The sequence below is a fragment of the Petaurus breviceps genome, unplaced genomic scaffold (genome assembly GCF_028583685.1).
Source record: "Petaurus breviceps papuanus isolate PSGF00001 unplaced genomic scaffold, PetGlider_PUasm1.0 373, whole genome shotgun sequence".
Taxonomy (NCBI): Eukaryota; Metazoa; Chordata; class Mammalia; order Diprotodontia; family Petauridae; genus Petaurus; species Petaurus breviceps.
This window is the reverse complement of record NW_027186299.1, coordinates 788,571-810,094: the sequence shown is the minus strand read 5'-3', so window position 1 is coordinate 810,094 and position 21,524 is coordinate 788,571. Positions and strand designations below refer to the sequence as shown.

At 48.9% G+C, this 21,524-nt stretch overlaps 1 protein-coding gene across 2 annotated transcripts in view; it reads left to right on the top strand.

The window, feature by feature from the left end:
* CYRIA (CYFIP related Rac1 interactor A) overlaps window positions 1–21,275 on the top strand; it is a 60,764-nt gene extending 39,489 nt beyond the window's left edge. For both annotated transcript variants that reach the window (XM_069099330.1, XM_069099331.1), the window contains 9 exons: window positions 4,418–4,539; window positions 7,490–7,595; window positions 8,124–8,260; window positions 8,556–8,633; window positions 9,152–9,268; window positions 9,358–9,437; window positions 10,943–11,069; window positions 12,497–12,567; window positions 16,743–21,275. In XM_069099330.1, coding sequence (XP_068955431.1) covers window positions 4,418–4,539; window positions 7,490–7,595; window positions 8,124–8,260; window positions 8,556–8,633; window positions 9,152–9,268; window positions 9,358–9,437; window positions 10,943–11,069; window positions 12,497–12,567; window positions 16,743–16,806 — 902 coding nt within the window. In that variant the 3' untranslated portion in view covers window positions 16,807–21,275. The remainder of the gene's footprint in view (window positions 1–4,417; window positions 4,540–7,489; window positions 7,596–8,123; window positions 8,261–8,555; window positions 8,634–9,151; window positions 9,269–9,357; window positions 9,438–10,942; window positions 11,070–12,496; window positions 12,568–16,742) is intronic.
* The last annotated feature ends 249 nt before the right edge of the window (window positions 21,276–21,524 follow it).

Here is a 21,524-nt window from a genome sequence, read left to right as displayed (position 1 = left end):
ACTTTTTAAGGATCACCCCTTCCTATTAAATTGGTCCGGTGCCCTCTAGCTATGTGTACCTGTACACATATATACATACCCTCACATATGTATTCATATACCCATCTACCCTCCTATATAGACATATGTATGTATACATATATATACATACATATATATGTATATATATATACACGTTTCTATTTCCTTCAACTATTCTCATACTGAGAAAAGTTTCATAAGTTACAATTATCATTTTTTTCCCATGTAGGAATGTAAATAGTTCAGCTTTGATAAGTTCCTTATGATTTCTTTTCCCTGTTTACCTTCTCATGCTTCCCTTGCTTCTCGTATCTGAATGTCAAATTTTCTATACAACTCTGGTTTTTTTCATCAAGAATGCTTGAAAGTCCTCTATTCCATTGAATGACCATATTTTCTCCTGAAACATGATACTCAGTTTTGCAGGATAGGTTATTCTTGGTTTTAATCCCAACTCCTTTGACCTCCAGAATATCATATTCCAAGCCCTTTGATTCCTCAGTGTAGAATCTGCCAGATCCCGTGTTATCCTGATTGTGTTTCCACAATATTCAAATTGTTTCTCCCTGGCTGCTTGTAATATTCTTTCCTTAATCTGGGAATTCTGTAACCTGGCTATTATATTCCTAGGAGTTTTCTTTTTGGGATCTTTTTCAGGAGGTGATCAATGGATTCTTTCAACCTCTATTTTGCCCTCCGGTTCTAAAGCATCAGGACAATTTTCCTTGAGAATTTCTTGAAGGATTATTTCTAGGTTCTTTTTTTGATTATGGCTTTCAGGTAGTTCAATAATTTTAAAATTATCTCTCCTGGATCTATTTTCCAGGTCAGTGGTTTTCCCAGTGAGATATTTCACATTGCCTTCTGTTTTTACATTTGTTTGGATCTGTTTAATAGTATCTTGATTTCTCATAAAGTCACTAGCTTCCATTTGTTTCAATCTAATTCTGAAGGAATGATCCTCTTCAGTGAGCTTTTTAGATTCTTTTTCCATCTGGAAAATTTGGCTTTTTAAGGCATTCTTCTCCTCATTGGCTTTTTGGGCCTCTCTTACCATTTGAGTTAGTCTAATTTTTAAGGTATTATTTTCTTCAGTCAGGTTGTTGACTCTCATTTCATAATTTTCTTGAAGCATTCTCATTTCTCTTCCCAATTTTTTCTCAACTTCTCTTATTTAGTTTTCAAAATCCTTCTTAAGGTTCTCTATGGCCTGTAACCAGGTTGTATTTTTCTTGGAAGCTTTTGGTGCAGGAATTCTGACTTCGCTGTCTTCCTCCTGTTCCATGCTTTGATCCTTTTTGTCCCCAAAATAGGAGTGTAAAGTTTGATAGCTCTGCTTGCTTCGCTTCCTTTGCCTGCTCATGTGGCCACTCAATTACTTGACTTTTGAGCTTTTTGCCACAGTAGGACTCTGCTACCAGACAGGGGAGCTTTGTCCCAAATGGCTGGTGTTTTCTCAGTTGCCGGAGTTCTTATTTGGGTGCCCTCTTTGAAGTCTCCACATGCTCTTGCAAGCTGGTCACACACCCCAGGTCTAGACAGCACTCCAGATCCAAGCAGGTTAAAGCAAGAGCGATTACCCCTCAGACTGGTTGCTTGGTCCCCCTACAATCTGCTAGGCAGAAGCTAAAGCACCACATGGCAGCAGCTGCACAGCCATAGCACCTCAGCAGCTTCTCCCTCCATGGGATAAAGGTCAGACCACACTCCTGAACTACAGGACACCAAAGTCCACACTGCACTGACCTCCCACTTTGCCCTTAGCATCTATGTGTTGATAATTCTGGAAACTGCCACAGCTGCTGGTGATCTGAAGTCCCTCCAGCCGGTAGTTGGTCAGGCCACCCTGAGGCTAAAACCTTGAGCTCATGCGGGGCTGAGCTCGGCTCCCAGAGATGTGCTGGCTGCTTCCTGCCCATCTGCCAGGCTGTCCTCAGTGGGAGGTTAGCTTCTCTGTCATTTTGTGGGTTTTGTAGCTCCAAAGTTTGTTCAGAGTCCTTGTGTTTCCTTTTTTGACTCCACATTGGGTTTGTCATCCACTGAAATCCCAAGATCTTTTTTTCCAAAACTACTGCTTTCTAACAGATGTCCCCACCATCTTGTGGTGAGGATGGTGTTTTACATGAGTACCAGACTTTATGTTTCTCTCTGGTGAATTTCACCTTGGATTTACCCCAATGTTCTAGCCCATCGGGATCTTTTGGAATCCACATTTTGTCATCTAATGTGTTAGCCCACCTTCCCAGCATCTATTCTTTTCACAAGTCACTAAGAAAAAATGTTAAATGGCCCAGGACCAAACGTAGATGTCTGGGTTACTCCCTTAGTGATATCCTACCACATTGACTCTAACAATTTACAACTATTCTGACTCTCCCACTAAATTCTGAATTCATCTGGTGATATTATTGTTGAATCTTGATATTTCCCTTTATCCATAGGAAAAGCATGGGGAGTATGATGAAAACTTTGCTAAAATATATTGGAATTATGCCCACAGTCTTCCCCCATCGATTATGTTGCTAGTCCCATCAATAAAGGAAAAGACCTTAAGCCGGCAAGCTCAAAACCACCTTTGTAACCACCTCTTTCCTTTCAAAATGTTGGCCAACTCTCTCTTCAACGATCTATTCTAGAATTTCTCACGAAGTTTTAGAAATTGGTCCAAAGTTTGCAGACATTGTTCTTCTTTTATTCTGAAAACAATAACAATATTTGCCCCTTTTCAATCTTGCGGCATCCTTTCCATTTTTCATGTTCTTTCAAATGTGGCTCTGCAGTAAAATCTTCCAATTCTCTCACCTCATAAACTCGTAAATTCCTTGTGCTTTGGGGACCTAAGTCTGTTCCCTTCTTTGTATCTCGAGCATTGAGCACATTCCCTCACCCTCCTACTTGCCACTGAATGCAGTTGGGGGAAATCACAAAACCCTGGTGATTGAGCCCACCACAAATGTATGGCACATCATCTCACCTGGGCCCTCACCATTGCTAGGCAATCCTTTTACACCTACCTAAATGATTCACTGCCCCATTCACAACCGTTTTCATGCCTCCTCAAACCTCCTGTAGCTACCCTGCCCCTCCTGCTGCCTTCTCAGTTAAGAATGTTGCTTCATATTTCACTGAGAACATCCCAACCATTCACTGAAAACCCCATCTTCTCCCTCCTCCAGATCCTGCATTACTCACATGGCTTTTTCATTCAGAGCCTTTCAGAACCTTCCACTACCCTCAGCTTTCTAGTCTTCTTATACCTTACACTCCCCCTCACACTCTGCCATCCAGTGACCCAGGCCTGCCTCCTGTTATGTCACAGGACATGCCATCTCCAGACTCTGCGCATTTTCCCTCAGGACTGAGATTCTCTCCTTCCCTATCTCCACCTCTTGGCTCCATCGGTTTTCTTCAAGTTCCAACTAACTTTCCACCTTCTCCAGGAAGCCATTCCTGGTGGTGCCCCCTAGTTCTAGTCCCTTCCCTCAGGTGATTATCTCCAACCTACCCTGTCTATCGCTTGTCTGTATGTAGTTGTTGGCATTTTTCTTCTTCCCCCTTAGACAGACTGTGAGGTTCCCCAGAGTGGCCACTAATCTTGAGTTCAGCACGATGCCTGATACGTAGAAGACACTTAGCAAATATTTATTGATTGACAATCTTCTGCCTTTCTTTTATCCCCTTTGGCTAACACAGTCCCTGCCACATAGCAGGTGCTTTAAAATGCTGGTCAATTGACCATTTTTAGTAACTGGAGAAAGTTTGGGTCTGTGGTATTGTCCAGGTTGGGCACTTCACAAATGGAAACTCCATCCGTTTGTGCAATTAAAAAACTCTTGTCACCTGTAACTGTAAAGTCTTGTTTTTGTCTTTATACACCCTTGTCCAGGCAGAGCATCTGAAACACGCTGGCTCTTGGCAAACATTTATTGGTCAATCAGAAAGTTGCCCAAGGGGGGTCAGGGCCTTGCCTGTGATCACAAAGTTGCTGTGTATACCAGGCAAAAGTCTCAATCAAAGTCTCATACATGGTAGACACCCAGTCAGTGAGTCTAGAATTAAATCGAGTCTACCCCCTATTAAAATATATGCTCCTAGAAGGAGACATCAAATGGTTTCCACATCTCTGTCCCCAAGAGTCACAAAGAGGGCCATGCACAGTGTTTAAATAAAGGAAGTTTGTAAACCTGAATTGAAAATTTCCTATTTCTGGGTTGATTTCTGGTCCTTGTGGTCTAGTCTGGTCTTCTTTAAAAGGCAGAGTCCATAAGCGGGAGAAGTCACTGCTCTCACCCTGAAGATAATGGCCTAAGGGGGACTGAAAGGACTTTCCCTGGGGAGGTTGTATGAAGCTGACGCTGTGTGTCTCTGTGTCTGTCCTGTTTCCCACATTGCTTAGATGCTCAGCCCACGGAAGGCGAGAGGGAAATCTGGAACCAGGTCAGTGCCGTCCTTCAGGATTCGGAGAGCATTCTCACAGACCTGCAGGCTTACAAAGGCGCTGGCCAGGAGATCCGAGATGTGAGTAAGCCAAGCCAATGATAATATTGTCCTGACAACGGCAAAGGGGGAACCGGGGCCAGGGGGTGGAGAGGGAGGGAATGAAGTCATCGCTGCAGTATTTCCTAGAATCCTGGAAAGAACAGGGGATGTAATGTGCATTTAAGCCAATGTATGAATGGTCCCTTTTATTTTAGGAAATTCATCCAAGCAGACATTGAATCCACCCCTTACCCCCACATCCAGACATGCACACTCGGGGTTCAACATCCGCCTTTCACATAATGATTTAGTGTTCCAGCTTTCGCTTGCATAGTCATTAACCAGTCTACTCTTTAAGGAAAACAAACATGTGATGATAAGGCTAGTTTCTAGCAACTCCTTCCCGTTCTAGCCACTGCTGCTGGGGTTGCCAACCCCACATCACGGATGAAGGTCTTTTCCCTTCACATCATCCCAGGATCATAGATTTAGAACTGGGAGAGGCCTTAGGTGTCTGCTGGTGCAATCTTCCTGTTTTATGGATGGTTAAACTAAGGCTAGAGGTCACCCAGGCATCAAGTGGCAAAGCCAGGATTCCAGTCAAGAATCTCTAAATATAAATCCTTCACTCCTGCTGCTTGCCACCCCTTGCTTCCTCCAGCCTATCTTCCTCCAACACATTAGATACAAAATAAAAAGAGTCTTCTCAGGTTGGCTCTTAGGGCCCTCGACAACCCAGCCCAGCCTCCTTGGCAGCCTTGTTTCTAATCATTCTCCTTCATTTGGTCTGTGTTCCAACCAAAGTGACCTCTTCCCCAAAATCAGCCTTCCATCTCCAGCCTCTGCATCAGCACAGGCTGCCCCTGTTCTGAGAGGTGGCCCCTTCTCCCTGCCTCTCAGAATCATTCTGTGCTTCAGGTATCACCTCCTCAAGGACATTCCTTTGATTTCCCTATTTGTGGGTGACTGTTCCCTTCTGAAATGACATTGACCTCATTCTGTTGCATCCATGCTGTGCCCTCCTAGGAAGCTCACTGTGGGCAGGGGCCTCTTGTTTTGGGCTCTGAATCCTCAGTGTCCAGCCTGATGCCTGGCAGATCATTCATTCATTCATTCATCGAACAAGCATTTATAGCATAGCGCCAGGTTCATAGTAGGCACTTGATAAATTGATCCATTGTCAGTCCATTGTGTACCAGGCACTGCTGGGTACAGAGGACACAGGCACAAAGATTGAACGGTCCCTGCCCTCAAGCAGTTTGCATTCTATCGGGGGAAATATCATATATGGCCATGAGTAAGTACAAAAACATATGCAAGGTCAATAACAAGTCATTGGAAGGGGAAGGGCCCATGTAGTGGCTTTCGAGCAGCTTGAAGGATGCCAGGAGTGGTTCTGACAGGTGGAGATAAGTAGGGAGAGCATCCCAAACACCTTGTACAAGTGGTGGGCCCAGCACTGTCACCTCCAGGAACAGCACGTTGGCCATTCAGTTTGGAAGCGGGAGGGATGTGAAAGGCGTCTGTGACAGGGGTCAGGAGCCTGATTCTACAGGTCTCCAAATACCAAACAGAGAAGCTAATACCTTCTCCTTGGGCCAGAGGGAGCCACAACATGTTTTGGGGGAAGTGAGTGGCAGAGTCAGATGAGTGCTTTAGGAAAATCCCGATTGATAGAGCTGAAGAGGGGCAGGAGGCAGAAGGCCCTGCTAGGAGGCCACTGCCGTAGTCCAGAGGAGAGCAGACGAAGGGCTGAACTGGGGAGGCAGCTGCATGAAGAAGGTAGGGGGGCAGAAGAGAGGCGAGAGTTCCTCTGGCCATCAGAATGTCCCTCTTCCAACGCTCAGAGGAGACAGTTTTTGAGAACAGAAGACTTGTGATGTTGTTTGACCAGAAGGGAGTCTGCTTTTAGTCTTTCAGAACATCTTGCACTGAAACCTTACAGGGAAGGAAGGAAAGCTTGTTCAGGGACATGCTGGTAGCAAACTGATGGGGGATGGGGGGAAGAAGTAAATCTCTGGGCTGGTTCTTCAGAAGGAGCTAACGAAACATCATGCAGGAGACGGCCTTGTCAGAGAACAGGGCACTGGCCATGCAGGTGCTGGCACACAGTTGGTCCTAAGGGGTGTTTGTAGGTAAAAGAATACAATTCCAGAATTGTCTATCTTGACCCAAACTATAGCCTAGAATGTGAAACTTCGAATACAAAATGTCAGAATTGGAAATACCTTCGGAAAATGGAACTTTAGACTATGGAATGTTTGAAAGGACCATGGGACATGGAATGTAGGGGATGACAGTGATCTTGGAATACATTCGAGGTGTCCCAAAAGTCTTCAGGCTTGCCACTAAGTAATGTTAGAACTCGAAGTGAAATAACTTTAGGACATAGATCTTTAAAAGGTGGAATATTAATGTGGAAGTGACCTTAGAACATAAAGCATTAGAACTTAAAAGGAAGTTAAGATAGAACTTTAGAACACACAGTATCAAAACTGGGAGGTACTTTAGGACCTAGACCTGTAGAATATCCATCATTAGGACCTGAAGGGACCTGAGAACAAAGAGCCTAGTCATCCAGAGTGTTCGATCCAGAAGCAGCCTTCGTTTGTAGAGTGTTAGAACTTGAAGTTTCCTTAGAATGTAGAACTCTAGAACACGTCAGACAGTATTCTCTCCATATTTCAGTTTTTCCATCATTTGAATGAGATGAATAATTTCATGCCTCTGGAGGGGTAAGGATAGATATCCAACTGGAGATTTCATGGAAGAAGAGGTCTTCTCCAATGAGGAAGCTCTTTCTACCCAAGAGTGTTGGCCTCTTCTCCATGGCTTGGACCTTAGAGTGTCTTCCAGGGGTCTGCAGAGGTCATGGGACTTGCCCAGGGTCACACAGCCAGTATGTTTCAGGGATAGTACTTGAGCCCTTGTTTTCCTGGCTCAGAGGCTGCCCCTCTGTCCACAACATCCCATCGCTTCTCTCTTGTAGGCAATCCAAAATCCCAATGACATCCAGCTGCAAGAAAAGGCTTGGAACGCAGTGTGTCCACTTGTTGTCAGACTGAAAAGGTTCTATGAGTTTTCCATCCGGCTTGGTGAGTTCACATTTTCAGCTTCATTTTATTTATCTGTTTTTAAAATTTCCATTTGATGCTTTGATACTCGTCTGATGGTAACTCCCACATACAGAGCACCCCCAGCTTCATGGGAATTTTACTGTGGAAGCCAAACATCTGCCTTGGGAGGTCAATGGTACAAGGATTATTGTATTATATATTGAATTAAATATTTGGAAAAGAAGAAACTGAGGGCCAGAGGATTGGGCATGTAGGCATCCCCCTCCTCCCCCAACACACCATCTTCCAGTCCTCACCCTCCTCCTACAAGCTCACGGGGAGAGATAGAAGTCAGGTTATTCTGAGGCATAGCGCCATAAGATAAGAGTTCTGAAGGTCTTTAGAAGCTCCTGGCTCCCCCCTTCATGCAAAAAGGACACAGAAAGGGACAGAGACTTTCTCTAAGGCTCCACAGAAGAAGGTGGAAGGGCTGAGGCTGAATGTCCTTTGGCTTCTAATCCACTTCAGGAAAGGGACCTGGTGTGTGTTCATTTCTTTACCTTTCAGAGAAAGCTCTGCAGAATCTTCTGGAATGCCTGACAAGCCCACCCTACACCCCGACCCAGCACCTGGAGCGAGAACAGGCCCTGGCCAAGGAGTTTGCCGAGATCCTTCACTTTACCCTACGCTTTGATGAACTCAAGGTGAGGGGGGGGGTTCTGTTCTTGGTGCCCCCTTGGTGCCCCCGGGTGTCTTTGTAGCTCTGTGACTCAGATGGGCTCAACAAAGGAGAGAGAGCAGCAAGTCCATGAATGTGGACAGGAACCCAGTTCCATCTTTACTTTCTAACTTCGAACTCAAGCCTGGCATTTCCTTATATCATGAGTGTTGGCAACAAGCCGCAGTAGACTCTGGCTTCACCAGATGGCCCAAGGGTCCAGTTGCACATGCCCCTCCCGTGTGACCTGGCCAACCCTTGTCTTCTCTGTGTCCTTCCAGATGAGAAACCCCGCCATCCAGAATGACTTCAGCTACTACAGGAGGACAATAAGCCGCAATCGCATCAACAACATGCACGTAAGTGCACGGGTTCCCTGTGGGGGCGGGGGATGCCTGGGGTATGTCTTGTTCTACTTTGGGCAAGAGGTTTGGCCTCAGTCTGTGATTCTGTAAAGAACAATGGTGATGATAATAATTGGATCTGAAGACATAGCAAAGGCTTCAGCTTAGAGTCTAATTGGGACAGAATGACATGGTGATGACTTAGAATGGTTCTAGATCTGGAGTCAGGAACTCTGTTTGAAGCCCAGCTCTGCCTGCCACTTCCTTCCCGTGTGGCCTTGGGGAAGTCACTATATCAAGAGTTTCCTTGTCTGTGAAATGAGAGGCTTTTTTCACATTTACAGAATGAAATCCCTGCAATATATGGAGAGTGTGAGTAATTGGGAGGAAGAGTCAGGGCTCTATAGCCAGCAATAGAGACTCCAACTCAGGTCCTTGGACTCCAGACCCAGCACTCGTATCACTACTCCCCATTGCCTGGCAGCTGGGACCCCCTTTTTATAAATCCTATCTTCTCTCCTTCCTCTTATCAGCTAGACATTGAAAATGAAGTCAACAATGAGATGGCCAACCGAATGTCCCTCTTCTATGCAGAAGCCACCCCGATGCTGAAGACCCTTAGCAATGCCACAACATACTTTGTGTCTGAGGTGAGTCTCCTAGGGTAGGGAGGTTGGGGGATGGGGTGCAGCCAACAGGACTCACAGGGATGTTCTTGTCTCTTGTGTCTTCTTTTTAGAACAAAACACTGCCCATTGAAAACACAACGGACTGCCTTAGCACGATGATTAGTGTGTGTAAAGTCATGCTGGAGACCCCGTAAGTCAAGGCGGCCATCGATCACTGAGAGGGTGATGGGAGCAAACAGTAGCCAGTTGGTCTAGCTGTGTGTTTGGTTGTTTTTTTTTGTGAATGAGCATGAGGGAAGATAAATTGAAAAGCCCCTCAAAGGTCTGGAGCAATATTGGAAGGTGGCCTTGGGTGTTTGGCTCATCCTAAGCCCAAGAGCTCTCTTCCAGGGAATTCCCAGTGGTGATGAGGGTCTCTGAGGAAGAGTGGAGGGAGCCCTGGATCTGGAGTCAGGAGGGTCTGTGTTCCAGTCCAGCGCTCACACCTGGCCACTTGTCCTCTGAGCTCTAGTTCCTGGACTGTACAATGGCGGCATCTGCCTTACAGGCTGCTTTCTTTTCCCCTCCTGGTTATCAGCAGTGGTGGATATTATCACTTCAACCCTGTCTATCTCCAGAAAAACAGCCTTCCTTCTGGATTTCTCATAGCATTCTGGCTGCAAGCCCTACTGTGGCAGATGAGTAAAGCCAGGCACATGGTAGGCATTTTATTTGGACTCTGGCACAGACAGCTATGGCAATGCTAATAAAAATAACTGCCCTTTCTTTAGCATGTAAAAGTTCATGAGACCCTAAGTCTATAGCCAAAAGTGACCTTAGAGGTCCTTGAGTGCTACTGGGCAAAGTACTTCCCCAAGACAACTCAGGTCGTGTCTGAGGAGGGATTCGAACCCAGCTCTCATGACTCAAGAACCAGTACTTCCTATGTCTGGGTACACAAAGTGCCTTCCTTACAACTAAACTGTGAGGTCGTACAGTAAAAGGATTACTGACCCATTTTACAGAGGGGAAACTGAATCCTAAAAATGAGGAGTAACTTCTCCGTTGTCACACAGCCCAACACCATTTGTACTGCAACTTTCTCTTAACACAGAAATTGTTTGTTTTGCTGTGAGGTGATTCCCCTCCCCTGAAGCTTTCCCCTGTTGGACTTGAAATGTGCAGACACGCGCCTGCCCTTAGTGACTCCCTAGAATGCAGGTGGTGTTCTCAGGCTACCTGAGGACTGGCTGATGACCTTCTCCTCTGCTCCTGCCCTGACCCTTGAAACACGGAGATCGAGGGTCAGCTGCTTCTTCTATTGGAATGAGCCAGATCCTCCTTCTTCCATAGCAGGCATTATTCTCAAAACCCTTGGGCAGCCAGAGGGACCCACTAGAAAATAACTATACTTCATGGGCATTGGCAAGATGAGAGCCATTTATTTCCAGCCCCACTCCAGGGTGAAATGGAAACACTTCTCTGCCTCTGCATCTCCCATCTGCTCTCTCTTGCTCTGCCTGGTCAGAAGGATGGGTCCTTGGCAAAATGCTCAGTAGTGGCCTTGTCATTGGCTTCTTGTCCCCATGGTGGGTCTGGGAATGTCCTGATGAGATCATTCTAATGACACCAGCTGGACAGTGTCAGAACATTCAGATGGTGGGACTTTGTGGATGAAATCAAATGGGGCTAACGGGCATTTCCTCTGTGTTCCAGAGAGTACCGAAGTAGATTCACCAGTGAAGAAACTCTGCTGTTCTGTATGCGAGTGATGGTCGGTGTCATCATTCTCTATGACCACGTGCACCCAGTGGGGGCTTTTTGTAAGACGTCCAAGATCGATGTAAGGATTGCAGGAAGGCAAACTTTTGCAGCCAAGAGCCTTTCGATGGTGCTGTCAGGGTGGTCAGGGTTCTTCTAGAAGTCCATGAGCTGATCAGATAAGGCATTTTATGGGAAAGATCGCCTCTGTGAATGAGACTTATCTCATCCTCCTGGAGTGGGGCTGCTGGGTAATCCGGAGCTGCCCCTGGTCAATCCCCTGGACTGGTGTGGTTGATGTTTGGCGACAGGCAAGGGAAGACCCTTCTCATCAGGAATCCACATGGACTGGGTTCCTGTCCCAGCAGGGGAGAAATGGAGAGAGGGAAAGAGACAGAAAGAGGAGGGGGGAGACAGACTGAAGACAGAAGGTGAGAGAGGTAGCAACAGGTAGACAAAGAGAGGCAGAGAGAGGGAAGGATGAAGGATGCTGGTGATAATGTTTCACAAGTTAAGTACCGGAAAATGAAGATGTTCTTGGTTCTCCTCATTTGGATTCTGCCCTTCATAGCATCTTAAAGGGGAAACGGACCATGAATATCAGAGCTGGAAGGGATGAAGTTGGCCCCGACCTGCCTTTCTGAACTTGCTTGTTCGTTCCTCCCTTCTACTACCTCCCTCTGCTCCCTCCTTTCCCTCGGTCCCCAGGGGTATCTCGTGTAAGCATTCTCGTCCCCTCCCAAACATCTCCACTCATTACCATCCCTATCTCCTCTACTGCCCTAACCCCAAATCCCATCCCTTAGAACAGCCTGTCTCAGCTGGGGGTTAGGAAGAAAGCAAGCTGATTAAAGTAATTTGCTCTAAGGTGTGATTGACTGTATTCCCAGAACCTTCAAGTGGTACTCATTGTTCCAAAGAGCAGGCTGATTACCACCAGATGGCTCTCTAATCATAGGATTTCAGGTGAAGGAAAAAATGCAAAATCTTGTAAGGGTCAAGCTAGGGTGGTCCCATTCCTTGGGAAATCTGGCCCAGATGTTCCCCACCCCCAGCTGCTCTTACTTGTTCCCTCCTGACTCCTCCATTCCCTACCCTGAGCCCACAGATGTAAGGGGAGTGTGGTGTCATGGTTGGGGCCGTGGATTCCCGGTCACAAGGCTGACCCAGGAGGCAGTGGGTTCCAGCTAGGAGGCTTCAGACAAAGGCCAGATGGCCACTCTTTGGCATAAAGAGGAATCTTGTTAGCTCCTGGGTTACTAACCCCTGTGGGTTCTGTCATCTGTGTACCGAGACCCTGCTTCTGATTTTATGGCCAAGAGTCCTGGGGAAGTCCTATGCCCTCCTTGGGTCACCCTTTACCTCCCTATAAAATAAAGGCGGTGGTTTTGTTCAGGCAATAGTTGGAGAGCTGAGATTCGGTGCCCTCTGGGTTTTTGCAATGTGCACCTCTCACTATGTGATGTTTGTCACTTGACCTATGAAATGTTTGACTGGCATTTCTTCTAGATGAAAGGCTGCATCAAAGTGCTGAAGGAACAACCTCCTGACAGTGTGGAAGGCCTCTTGAATGCCCTCAGGTAAGCCTGGATCAGTGTCAGGGCTGGGAAGGAATTCCGAACCCGACATGTCTGAGCTCGAGGGAGCTTCAGCACAGAGAAGGGCAATGTCCACTTTGGGGAGATTCCAGAACGTTGAACACAGAACTGAAGGGAACTTCAGATCTTAGGAAAGAGAGGATGCCTGAACATGACGGGAACCCAGGATATCAAACGTTCTAACTGGAATAGCCTCCGGGATGTCAGAGAAGGAGAAGGTAGTTGTTGAGGGCTTGCTCTGTGGCAAGGACCATGTGGAGCTCTAGAAACAGATAAAAAAGTGAGAAGATTGCTAATCTCGAATCAGGTCCATGAGCATTTATTAAGCATCTGCTGTGTGGGAGGCCCTGTGCTAGGGCTGGGAGTCCTCGCTCTAAGCAGCTCAGGGTCTGACCAGCGATCCCGTGTAAACAGGATGTGGAGAAGGCAAATGGGAGGTAATTCCAGAGGAAAGGCACCCACACTCATGTCTAGGAAGGCACAAGAAGACACAGGAGGGAGGGGGATCAGGCGGGGAAGGGCTTCAGAAGACAGAGGCTGATCCTGGAGGAGCTGGGGAGGAGGGAGGAGACAGCACACCTGAGCTTTGGGAAGAGCAGCATGGCAGCCCAGTGCAGAAGGGATGGCTACCAGGAAAGGTCTGAAGGGGAGGAATCGGCCCATGGGCTATGGCACTAGTCCTAGCGATGGGCACACGGGCCAGGCTAAGACCCGCTTCAGAGGAGAAAAGGGAGTTGTGGACAAGGGTCGGCACAAAGGCCATGGCAACGTTGAGTCTTCCTTTAAAATGCAGGGTATCTTAGGGTAGAGCCCCAGCCTTGGCCCCAGCAGACATGGGGAGCCATTCGGTCACTGGTGATGGGACCCTGCCAGCTTGGCATGGCCTCCCCTCCTTCATCTGTTAAACCACGAGCTTGTTCTGAGTGAGTTAGTGAGGATCAAGGAGAAGGGAGTGACCAGCAGTGCCCAAGGCTGCAGAGAGGTCACGGGAGGATGAGAACCGAGGAAAGGCTGCTGGGTTTGGCCACCGGGAGATCACTGGTAACTTTGCAGAGAGCATCTCTGCCAGAATGATCGGTCAGAAGCCAGACTGTAAGGGGCTGAGAAGAGACGAGGAAGGGGAGGCCCCCAGTGTAGATGGCCTTCTTGAAGACTTTCTCAAGGCAAGGGAGAAAAGGCATGGGATGGTGGATCAATGAGATGTTTTTGAGTTTAGGGGAGACACAAGCATATCTGTAGGGAGAAGGAAAGCATCTGATAGACAGGGAGCAATTGAAGATTCATGAGTGAGAGAGCAGGACTGATAAAGGTGCAGCTCGATGGCACAGAGGGTGCAGCGCCAGGCCTGGAGTCAGAAAGACCTGAGTTCAAATTTGGCCTCCAACTCTTACTATCAATGTGACCCTGGGCAAGTCACTTCAGCCCATTTGCCTTAGTCTCATCATCTGTAAAATGAACTGGAGAAAGAAATGAGCAAACCACCCCAATGTCTTTGCCAATAACACCCCAGGGGGCCACACCAAGAGTCAGACATGCCTGCAATGACCGAATGACAGGGATGATGATGGGGTCAGTTTGCTGAAGAAGAGGGGCCAAGGGCTTGGATTCCAACGGGGCGAGGAGGGGCGGACAGCAGCAGGGTCACAGCTCAGCTACAGGACCAAAAGGAAGGCAGACGGGCAGGGGGCTGGGGAGGGGAGTGAAGAAGACAGAACGTGGCAGGTTGTGGCTGACAGACCTTCGGACATAGACTGTCAGCATGAGCCCTTGCAGGATGTCTGGCTGAGGAGGTGCCTTTGAACATGAAATTTTTTCAGAAATGTATTAGAAGGCCTTAGAACATAAGAACATAGAAGGTCAGAACTTAGAGAGTGCTTGGCGACCATTGAGTACGATCCCTTTTAAAATTAGTATTTCTAGGCCTATGTAGGGCAAATGACTTGTCCAAGGTGATATGGTGAGCTAGGGGCAGAAGAGCCAGGCTTGATGGGTGCTCTCCATGGCACTCATCCCTCAGCACCTAAAGCGGTTTGTGTGGGCCACACCCTGGTCAGGGCAGAGTCAGGGCCTCAGGCTACTCAGCCCTGCTTCTGATAGCAAATCTGGCATTTGAACCCTGAACATTTGGTTCTCTCTCTGCATCTGCGTGAGATCCCAGGCCACAGAATCTTTGATGTGCTCATCTCTGGTCCAGCTCCATCTGTACAGAGGAGGAGGCTGAGACCCAGCAAGGGGAACTTGGGAGCAGAGTCATAGCCTCACAGCTGGGGGCACTCCAGAGGCCACCGAGGCCAGGGAAGGAACGAGGCCCACCGAGGGATGGTCAGTCCCTTGGAAATAGGGATTGCTTCTTTCTCTGCCCATGTATCCCCTAGGCCTCGCCCCAAGGTCACAGCTCATAAATGCTTGGTGGTTGATTATCCAAAGTGATGCAGGGAGCAGAGAAGCATTTGAACCTGGTTCCCTCACTGGAATCCAGCACTTGGAGTCAAAAGGCCTGTCTTCCAAGCCCTTCCAGGATATAGGTCTTGTCTTAGGCAACATATTTCATAGTGAAGGATATTCTTCCTTTGGCCATAAGGTCAAATGCGGGATGGTCTTCCTGCATGAGGTTGGGGTTGGGGAGGATCTGCCCTGGTGGAGAGAGCCCCCTCAGGGAAACCATCCTGGGTTCTTAAATAATTCAATAGGAGTTTCCTATCCAAGAATTCTTGCATTAATGTTACTGTCATGAAAGGCCCTTGTTGGGTGGCAGGGATAGGAGGTCTGGAAAATGCTTCAGAAAAGTTACAGCATTTCTATCTGGAAATAGTCTCGAGGCCAGACCAATCCAAGCTCATTGTTTAACAGAAGAGGGCTAGTATCTTCCCACCTGCCAGGGCAGCCTCGGGATGCTAGCCAAGGTCTTCTGACTCCAGAGGTCAGGGCCTTGTCCTGCTTCCTCATTGTTGGTCCTCTCAGGGTCCAGACAGTCACTCCCCCTTGGTTCTGAGTCAGACTGGGGCCCTTTGCAGGCTGGGATCATGAAGTCTTTGATAACTGATAATTCTAAGGAAGTTGTCAGAGAACGTATTTGAAAGGTGAGATGGTCCCATCTCAGTGGCCACAGCCGGCAGACTTCCAGGAGCTCCTCCCCCAGCTCGATCAGCCTGTACAGGAGCCCCGTCGGGCTGATGCTGGCATCCAGAGACGTCCTGCTGACTGACGCTGAGCTTGTTCCTTTCTCTGTATAAAAGGGTCCTAACCATACGTGCATGTTAGAATAGAAGCCTGCTGAGGCAGGGAGCGTCTCACCTCCTGCCGCCAACCGTACTCCCCAGAATACAGGAGGTGCCGCAGAAAAGCTCCCATATTAAGAGATTGATTGTGCGCCCTGTTGCACTGGGCAGTTGTGACAAAGGGGCTCTCTGGATGCTATAACATTCTACAAACGTAAGGTCTGGCTGTCCTCAATTTAGAAAAGGAGAAACTGAGGGACAGGGAAGGAAGCTAACATATGCAAGGTCGTGCTCCAGCTTCAGGGCGAGAATGCCCTGCTGTAGGCATTTCACTGGCCTGGAAATCCCATCCTTGGTATGAATGAGTGAGTGTGTGAGGGGCTATCCCCCACATCCAAAAGGAAGCAGGGAGGCCCAGCCCTGGAGTCGGGACACATACTGCTCGTGTGACCCTGGCCGAGTCACTTACCCTCCAGCACACAGCAGCTCTCTGGCACCGTCCATTGCTCCCTTGTAGATGAACTGCTGGTGAGTTTCTGCACTGGGGATCTCCCCACACGTGTGAGGTCACAAGTCCAAGACAACAAGATCCCCAGGAGAGGGGGGCTGGGCTGGGGCACAGCAACGGCCGGGGGCAGGTTGCAAAGAGGCCGACTGGGGTCCTAACACACCTGGAGAAATTTCTGAGTCATTGGAGCTTGGGTCCCCAAATAGAACTTGCGGCCTTGGGGGAAGGCCAGTCAGAGGCCTTGGGTTCGAAGTCTTTTCCAGATCCTCACTCCCGTGAGCACGGGTCAGCTGGCCTCCCTGAGCCTCAGTCTCCCCATCTGTACACTGAAGGTTGCCCTGGCGCCTCGGGCATCCTGCCTAGCGCCATGCTGCCATCCTGGCCTGGCTGGCCCAGGAGCCGTCCCCATCTTCTTCTTGCTTCCCCGCCAGGTTCACTACAAAGCATCTAAATGACGAGTCGACCTCCAAGCAGATCCGAGCCATGCTCCAGTAGAGGCCCCTCTGCGCCAGGATCCCGCGGGCCCGACCTCAGAAGATGTATATGTTTACATAATTTAATACAGATTTATGTTAATACTTGTGTATTTACATAACCATTTCCTTCCTGTCACTGAGATGTATGGCCCTTCGGTCCTAACCCGACTGATCCGTAGTGAGACAGAGATTTCCTCCCCACCCTCCGCTTGACCTTCAGCCAGACGAGCCCCACAGGCCTGGGGAAGTGGGGCTTTGTGCTGTCTGTTCAGGAGCTCCCTTCCCTGGACCCTCCTTCTCTCTGGCAGCCTTTCCTTCCTCATTGCCCGGCCTTTGGGAGAGAGAGTGGTAGAAGCAAGGCGAGGCCTCGTGCCCTCAGCTGGCCTAAAGCAAGGCGTCTCCTGAGGCAGGGGCTGCCTTTACCATGAGCATTTTTTTTAATTCAAATAAAAATAGCAAGTAACTCGTGGAGACAGTGGAGCCGGTAAGCGTCCCGCCGGCTCCTTCTTCCTCTGAAAGCCACGCAGCACATCACAGGTCTGTCTCTTCGCTGGGGTTGGGGACACCCTCCGGTCATTTCCAGGATGGGTTTTTCTTCTGGCTTTCTCGGCCGATCAGGACGAGCAGCTGGCCAGAGCTAGTGCTGCTTGTGCTGGAGGCAGAACAAGCCCCTCTGCCCTCCTCCCCCCAGAAGCTCAGATGGCCCTCTGTGCCTTGAGATCCATCTGGCCTTGAAGGGTCTCAGGGGCAGAGAAGCTCACTTTCAGGGCAGGTCCTCCCCCCAGGATCGAGAACGCTGTGCTGTGGGAGGGGCCCTGGCTTCTACCCCCCCCCCCGCCATGCTGAGGAGCCAGAGGGAACCCCCAGCCTTCCATTAACCAGGGTTCAGGTTCTGGATAATTGAAGGTGGTTGAGTCTGTCCCTAGAAGTCTCCCCCAGTGTCTGACCCCTCCTTCCTGCCTCCTGGACCAGAATCTGGCAAAGCTTGCCTGGAGGATGGAGGGTCCAGCAGGGCCCCATGAGTATCATCCAGGAACGTAACCTAAGACAGCCCTGTAACATGTCCTCTTTGTGAGCTTTCTCATTTTACTGTCGAGGAGGCTGAGGCACAAAGAGGGAATGGGGCTTGTTCGAGGTCACTCTGCCACAGAGCTAGAGCACCCCGTAGGTCCCTTGGTTCCCATCCAGGGGCCTGCCCACTGGCCCCCGGGGGCGTCAGGACTTGAAATAGCAAAGTGAAGGCCGTGCTCCGTGGCAGACTCCAGGTCAAGAAGATGGCATCCTGAGGAGCCAGGGGAAGTCATTATGCAGACTTGTTTTCTTCATCTGTGAAATGGGCATGGCAACGATAGCCCTGACCTCCCAGGGTCGTGGTGAAGGGTGAAGGCGAGAATGCTTGTCAAGGGCTTAGCAGGCCTACCCCACCACAGCAAGTGAGCTAGTGTTATTTGTTACGTTGAGTGGCTTTGGATGATTGATGTGGTGGGAAACGGAGTGGGAGAGCGTGGAGGGGAGCATGACTGCACCCCTCCTCCTGGCTGCACCCCGCCGTCCTGCTGGCCGCTCCCCTCCCCCTGGCTGCGCCCCTCCAGCCTCTCTAGGCCAGACAGAACTCAGAGATCTCATCCAGCCCCACTCCCAAATGGGACCCTCCCCTCCTGAATGGGACCCCCCCACACACACACACACACACAAGTGGCCATCGCGGTGCCTCTCAAGGAAAGACATTCCGTTGTTCAAATTGGTCTTATCTTCAGCTTCCAAGGTCCAAGTTCTTCCCAGTGGGTCCAAGTCTGCTTTGGGCTCCACATGCCAGCCTTTCAAATACTTGAAGACAGCCCCCATGCCCTGCCCCTGCCCCCACACGCTCTGAGGAGAAGAAGCCTCTCTGCCCATCATCTGACCCCCATCCAGCAAAGACTGAGGCCTTTGACCCCAGTTCTGCTATATAAGTGCCAGCTAGGTGGCACAGAGAGAGCACAGGGTCTGGAGTCAGGAAGAATCCTGCCAGGTACTGTGTGACCCTGGGCAAGTCACTTACCCAAAGTTCTCAGCTTCCCTATTTATAAAGTAAGGATGATGATGGGGCCTCCGAGCCTGGCATGAGCTTCCAATGAGATTACCTGTGCCAAGCACTTTACAAACCTTGAAGCAAGGGCTTTCTAAATACTAGCTCCCATCATTCAGTTCCTCATCTCTCAGATGGAGAGCTTTGGGCTAGATGAGGCCCTTGCACTTCTCTGATGCTGCTGGAATTCTAAGCCCAGCTCTGCTGCTCATTGCCTTGGGTGACCTCAGGAAGGTCTTTCTGCCTCTGTGGGTCCCAGGAGGCAGCCTGGAGGAGTAAATAGTGCCCTGGGCCTGGAGGCAGGAATCCTGGGTTTGAATCCTGCCTAGTGACCCTGGAACCACAAAATGAAGGGGTGGACTGAGCTAAGTCCAAGAACCCGACCAGCTCTGCATATGAGATCTTATCCTTGGACTTCCTGGGAGGCCCCTTCAAGCCTCAGATCTATGATCTCCTTGAATCTGGGATCCCCACCCCCAGAAGCCTTCCAGCTAATTCAAGTTCCAAATCTATGATTTCCTTGGATCTGGAATCCCCTCCCCCCCCTTAGCTTTCCAGCTATTCAGTGACCTTTTTAAAAGGCAGTGCCCAAAGCAAACACAAGAGGCCAGCTGGCCTTGGATGCTTCTGTTCAGGTCACATCGGCTCTGGGTCCAAGCCAACCTACCTTGGTGGTGAGCCATACTGAGCCCCACCCCACCCACCCCCATCTTTTTTCCTCGTGAATTCTTCCCTCAACCTGCATAATTGAAGTAGTTTCTGTTGTTTTTTAACCTAAGGGGGAAGACTTAAAATTTTTCCCATTAAATTTCATTTCACCCTGTCAAGATATTTTGGGCCTCTGGTTCTTTCATTCAGGGTGTTAGCTGCCCATCCCTGCCTTATGACATCTGAAAATCTGGTAAGTGTAATGGAGTTTAGAGCCAGGATAGAGACATCTGAGGAAGATTCCCTCACAATCTCCACCCTGCCCCACAAACAGACCCAGAAGTCGCAGAGCGTAAGGAGAAGGGCTGGTATCATAGCATCATACATCTAGGACCCAAGTATCCTCAGAGTCCATCTAGGCTAGCCCTTTACCCCCATCTTACAGATTAGGAAACTGAGGCCCAAGGTGGCAAAGTTCTTCTAACTCCAAACCAGTGCTTTTCCCATTACCATCTGTGCCTTCACCCAAGTCAGTGATGATACAATTGAACAGAACCAGTTCCAATATCTTTGCTGAACTCAGGTGCCAGACAGTAAGGGGAAAAGGGGTTCCTTCATCTATGGTCAGAAAGCAGGAGCCGTCTAGGGGAGCATACTCCAGAGTCTTGCAAACACCTCCTGGGAGATTTGGAAGTGGGAGGGGCCGGAGCCCTTCCTTCTTGTTGGCCAATACCACCATAACACAATGAATTCTGGAAAACGAGTGTGAACTGTGACCTCTGGACCTGTCAGGATACACAAAGACAGCCACCTGTGATCCCTGAAAGGCCTGAGTGCTATGATGGGGAAAGCCTGGTCAGTGTAGACGGTGGGTTTTTGTCATTCTCTGGAGCCTGAGACAGCTGCGGGTCATCAGATGGTCGAGAGACCCAGATCCACTTGTGGCTGCAGGTTAAATGCTAGGCACACAGTAGGGCTTGTCATACAACAGCCCCTGGGGGGTGGTACACCAGAAGGGACTGTAGAGACCACCTCCTCCATTGCCTCCTTTTGCAGAGGAGGAAGCTGAGTCCCAGAGAAGGGAAGGGACTTGCCTAAGGTCACACAGGTGGTAAGGAACAGACCAGGATTCACAGCCAACTCTTCTGACTTCAGACCCAGACCTCACCCAGATCCAGTGGCCTGGACCACCGGAGACATGGGAGATTATGAAATAGAATTTCAGGGTCCTGGGACAAGAACTTTTAGATTCCCATTGATCCAACTTTCTCCATCCTCATCCACAACTACCAACTTTGCTCATGACCTCAAGGTGATAGCAATCTGTAGCTTGCAGAGTCTCATAAGGAGGAATTTACTGTTAGGGTTGGAATAGAAATGATTTCTTCCTTTTCACCTCCTCCACCCCTGCCCAGCCCCCTGCCCCCCAAAAAGCAGCAAGGACTACTGCCCCCCTCCTAAGGGGAAGGAGGGGATATCCTTGTGCCGTAGACTGAATTGACTTCCTTTTTGAAAATGGCTTGAACTAGGCTGCTCTGAATTGGTAATAGATTTGACAGTGATATAACCAGGACCTTTCTCTAAGAGCCAAACCTACTGGAAGGTTCTTTGCCAGATGTTATGTATGATGAGAACTGTACCTTGCCCATGAGACCTGGGCCCTGGTTCTCATTTATTCTTTGCAGAAATCATTGTCCTTCCTGGCCTGCCCTTTCTCCTTTTGTACAGAAGTTTTGAGTGTAAAATGAAATAAAATTTGGTACATATCCTGAGAGAGCACTGTATCATTTCTTTAAAGGTTAGCCCATTTGGGGGACTAAGAACTGGTTAAGATCCTAGAGGTCATTGAATGCCCCCATTTTAGAGAAGAGGAAACTGAGGTCCATGTAAGTGAAAGTTACTTGAAATATCCTGAATTCCAGGGATACAAGTACAAAAGTAAATAAATCCCCTGCCCTCATCAAGCTTATGTTCTAATGTAGGAAACACACATATAGTGAAATGGTAGCCAGGAAGGGGCA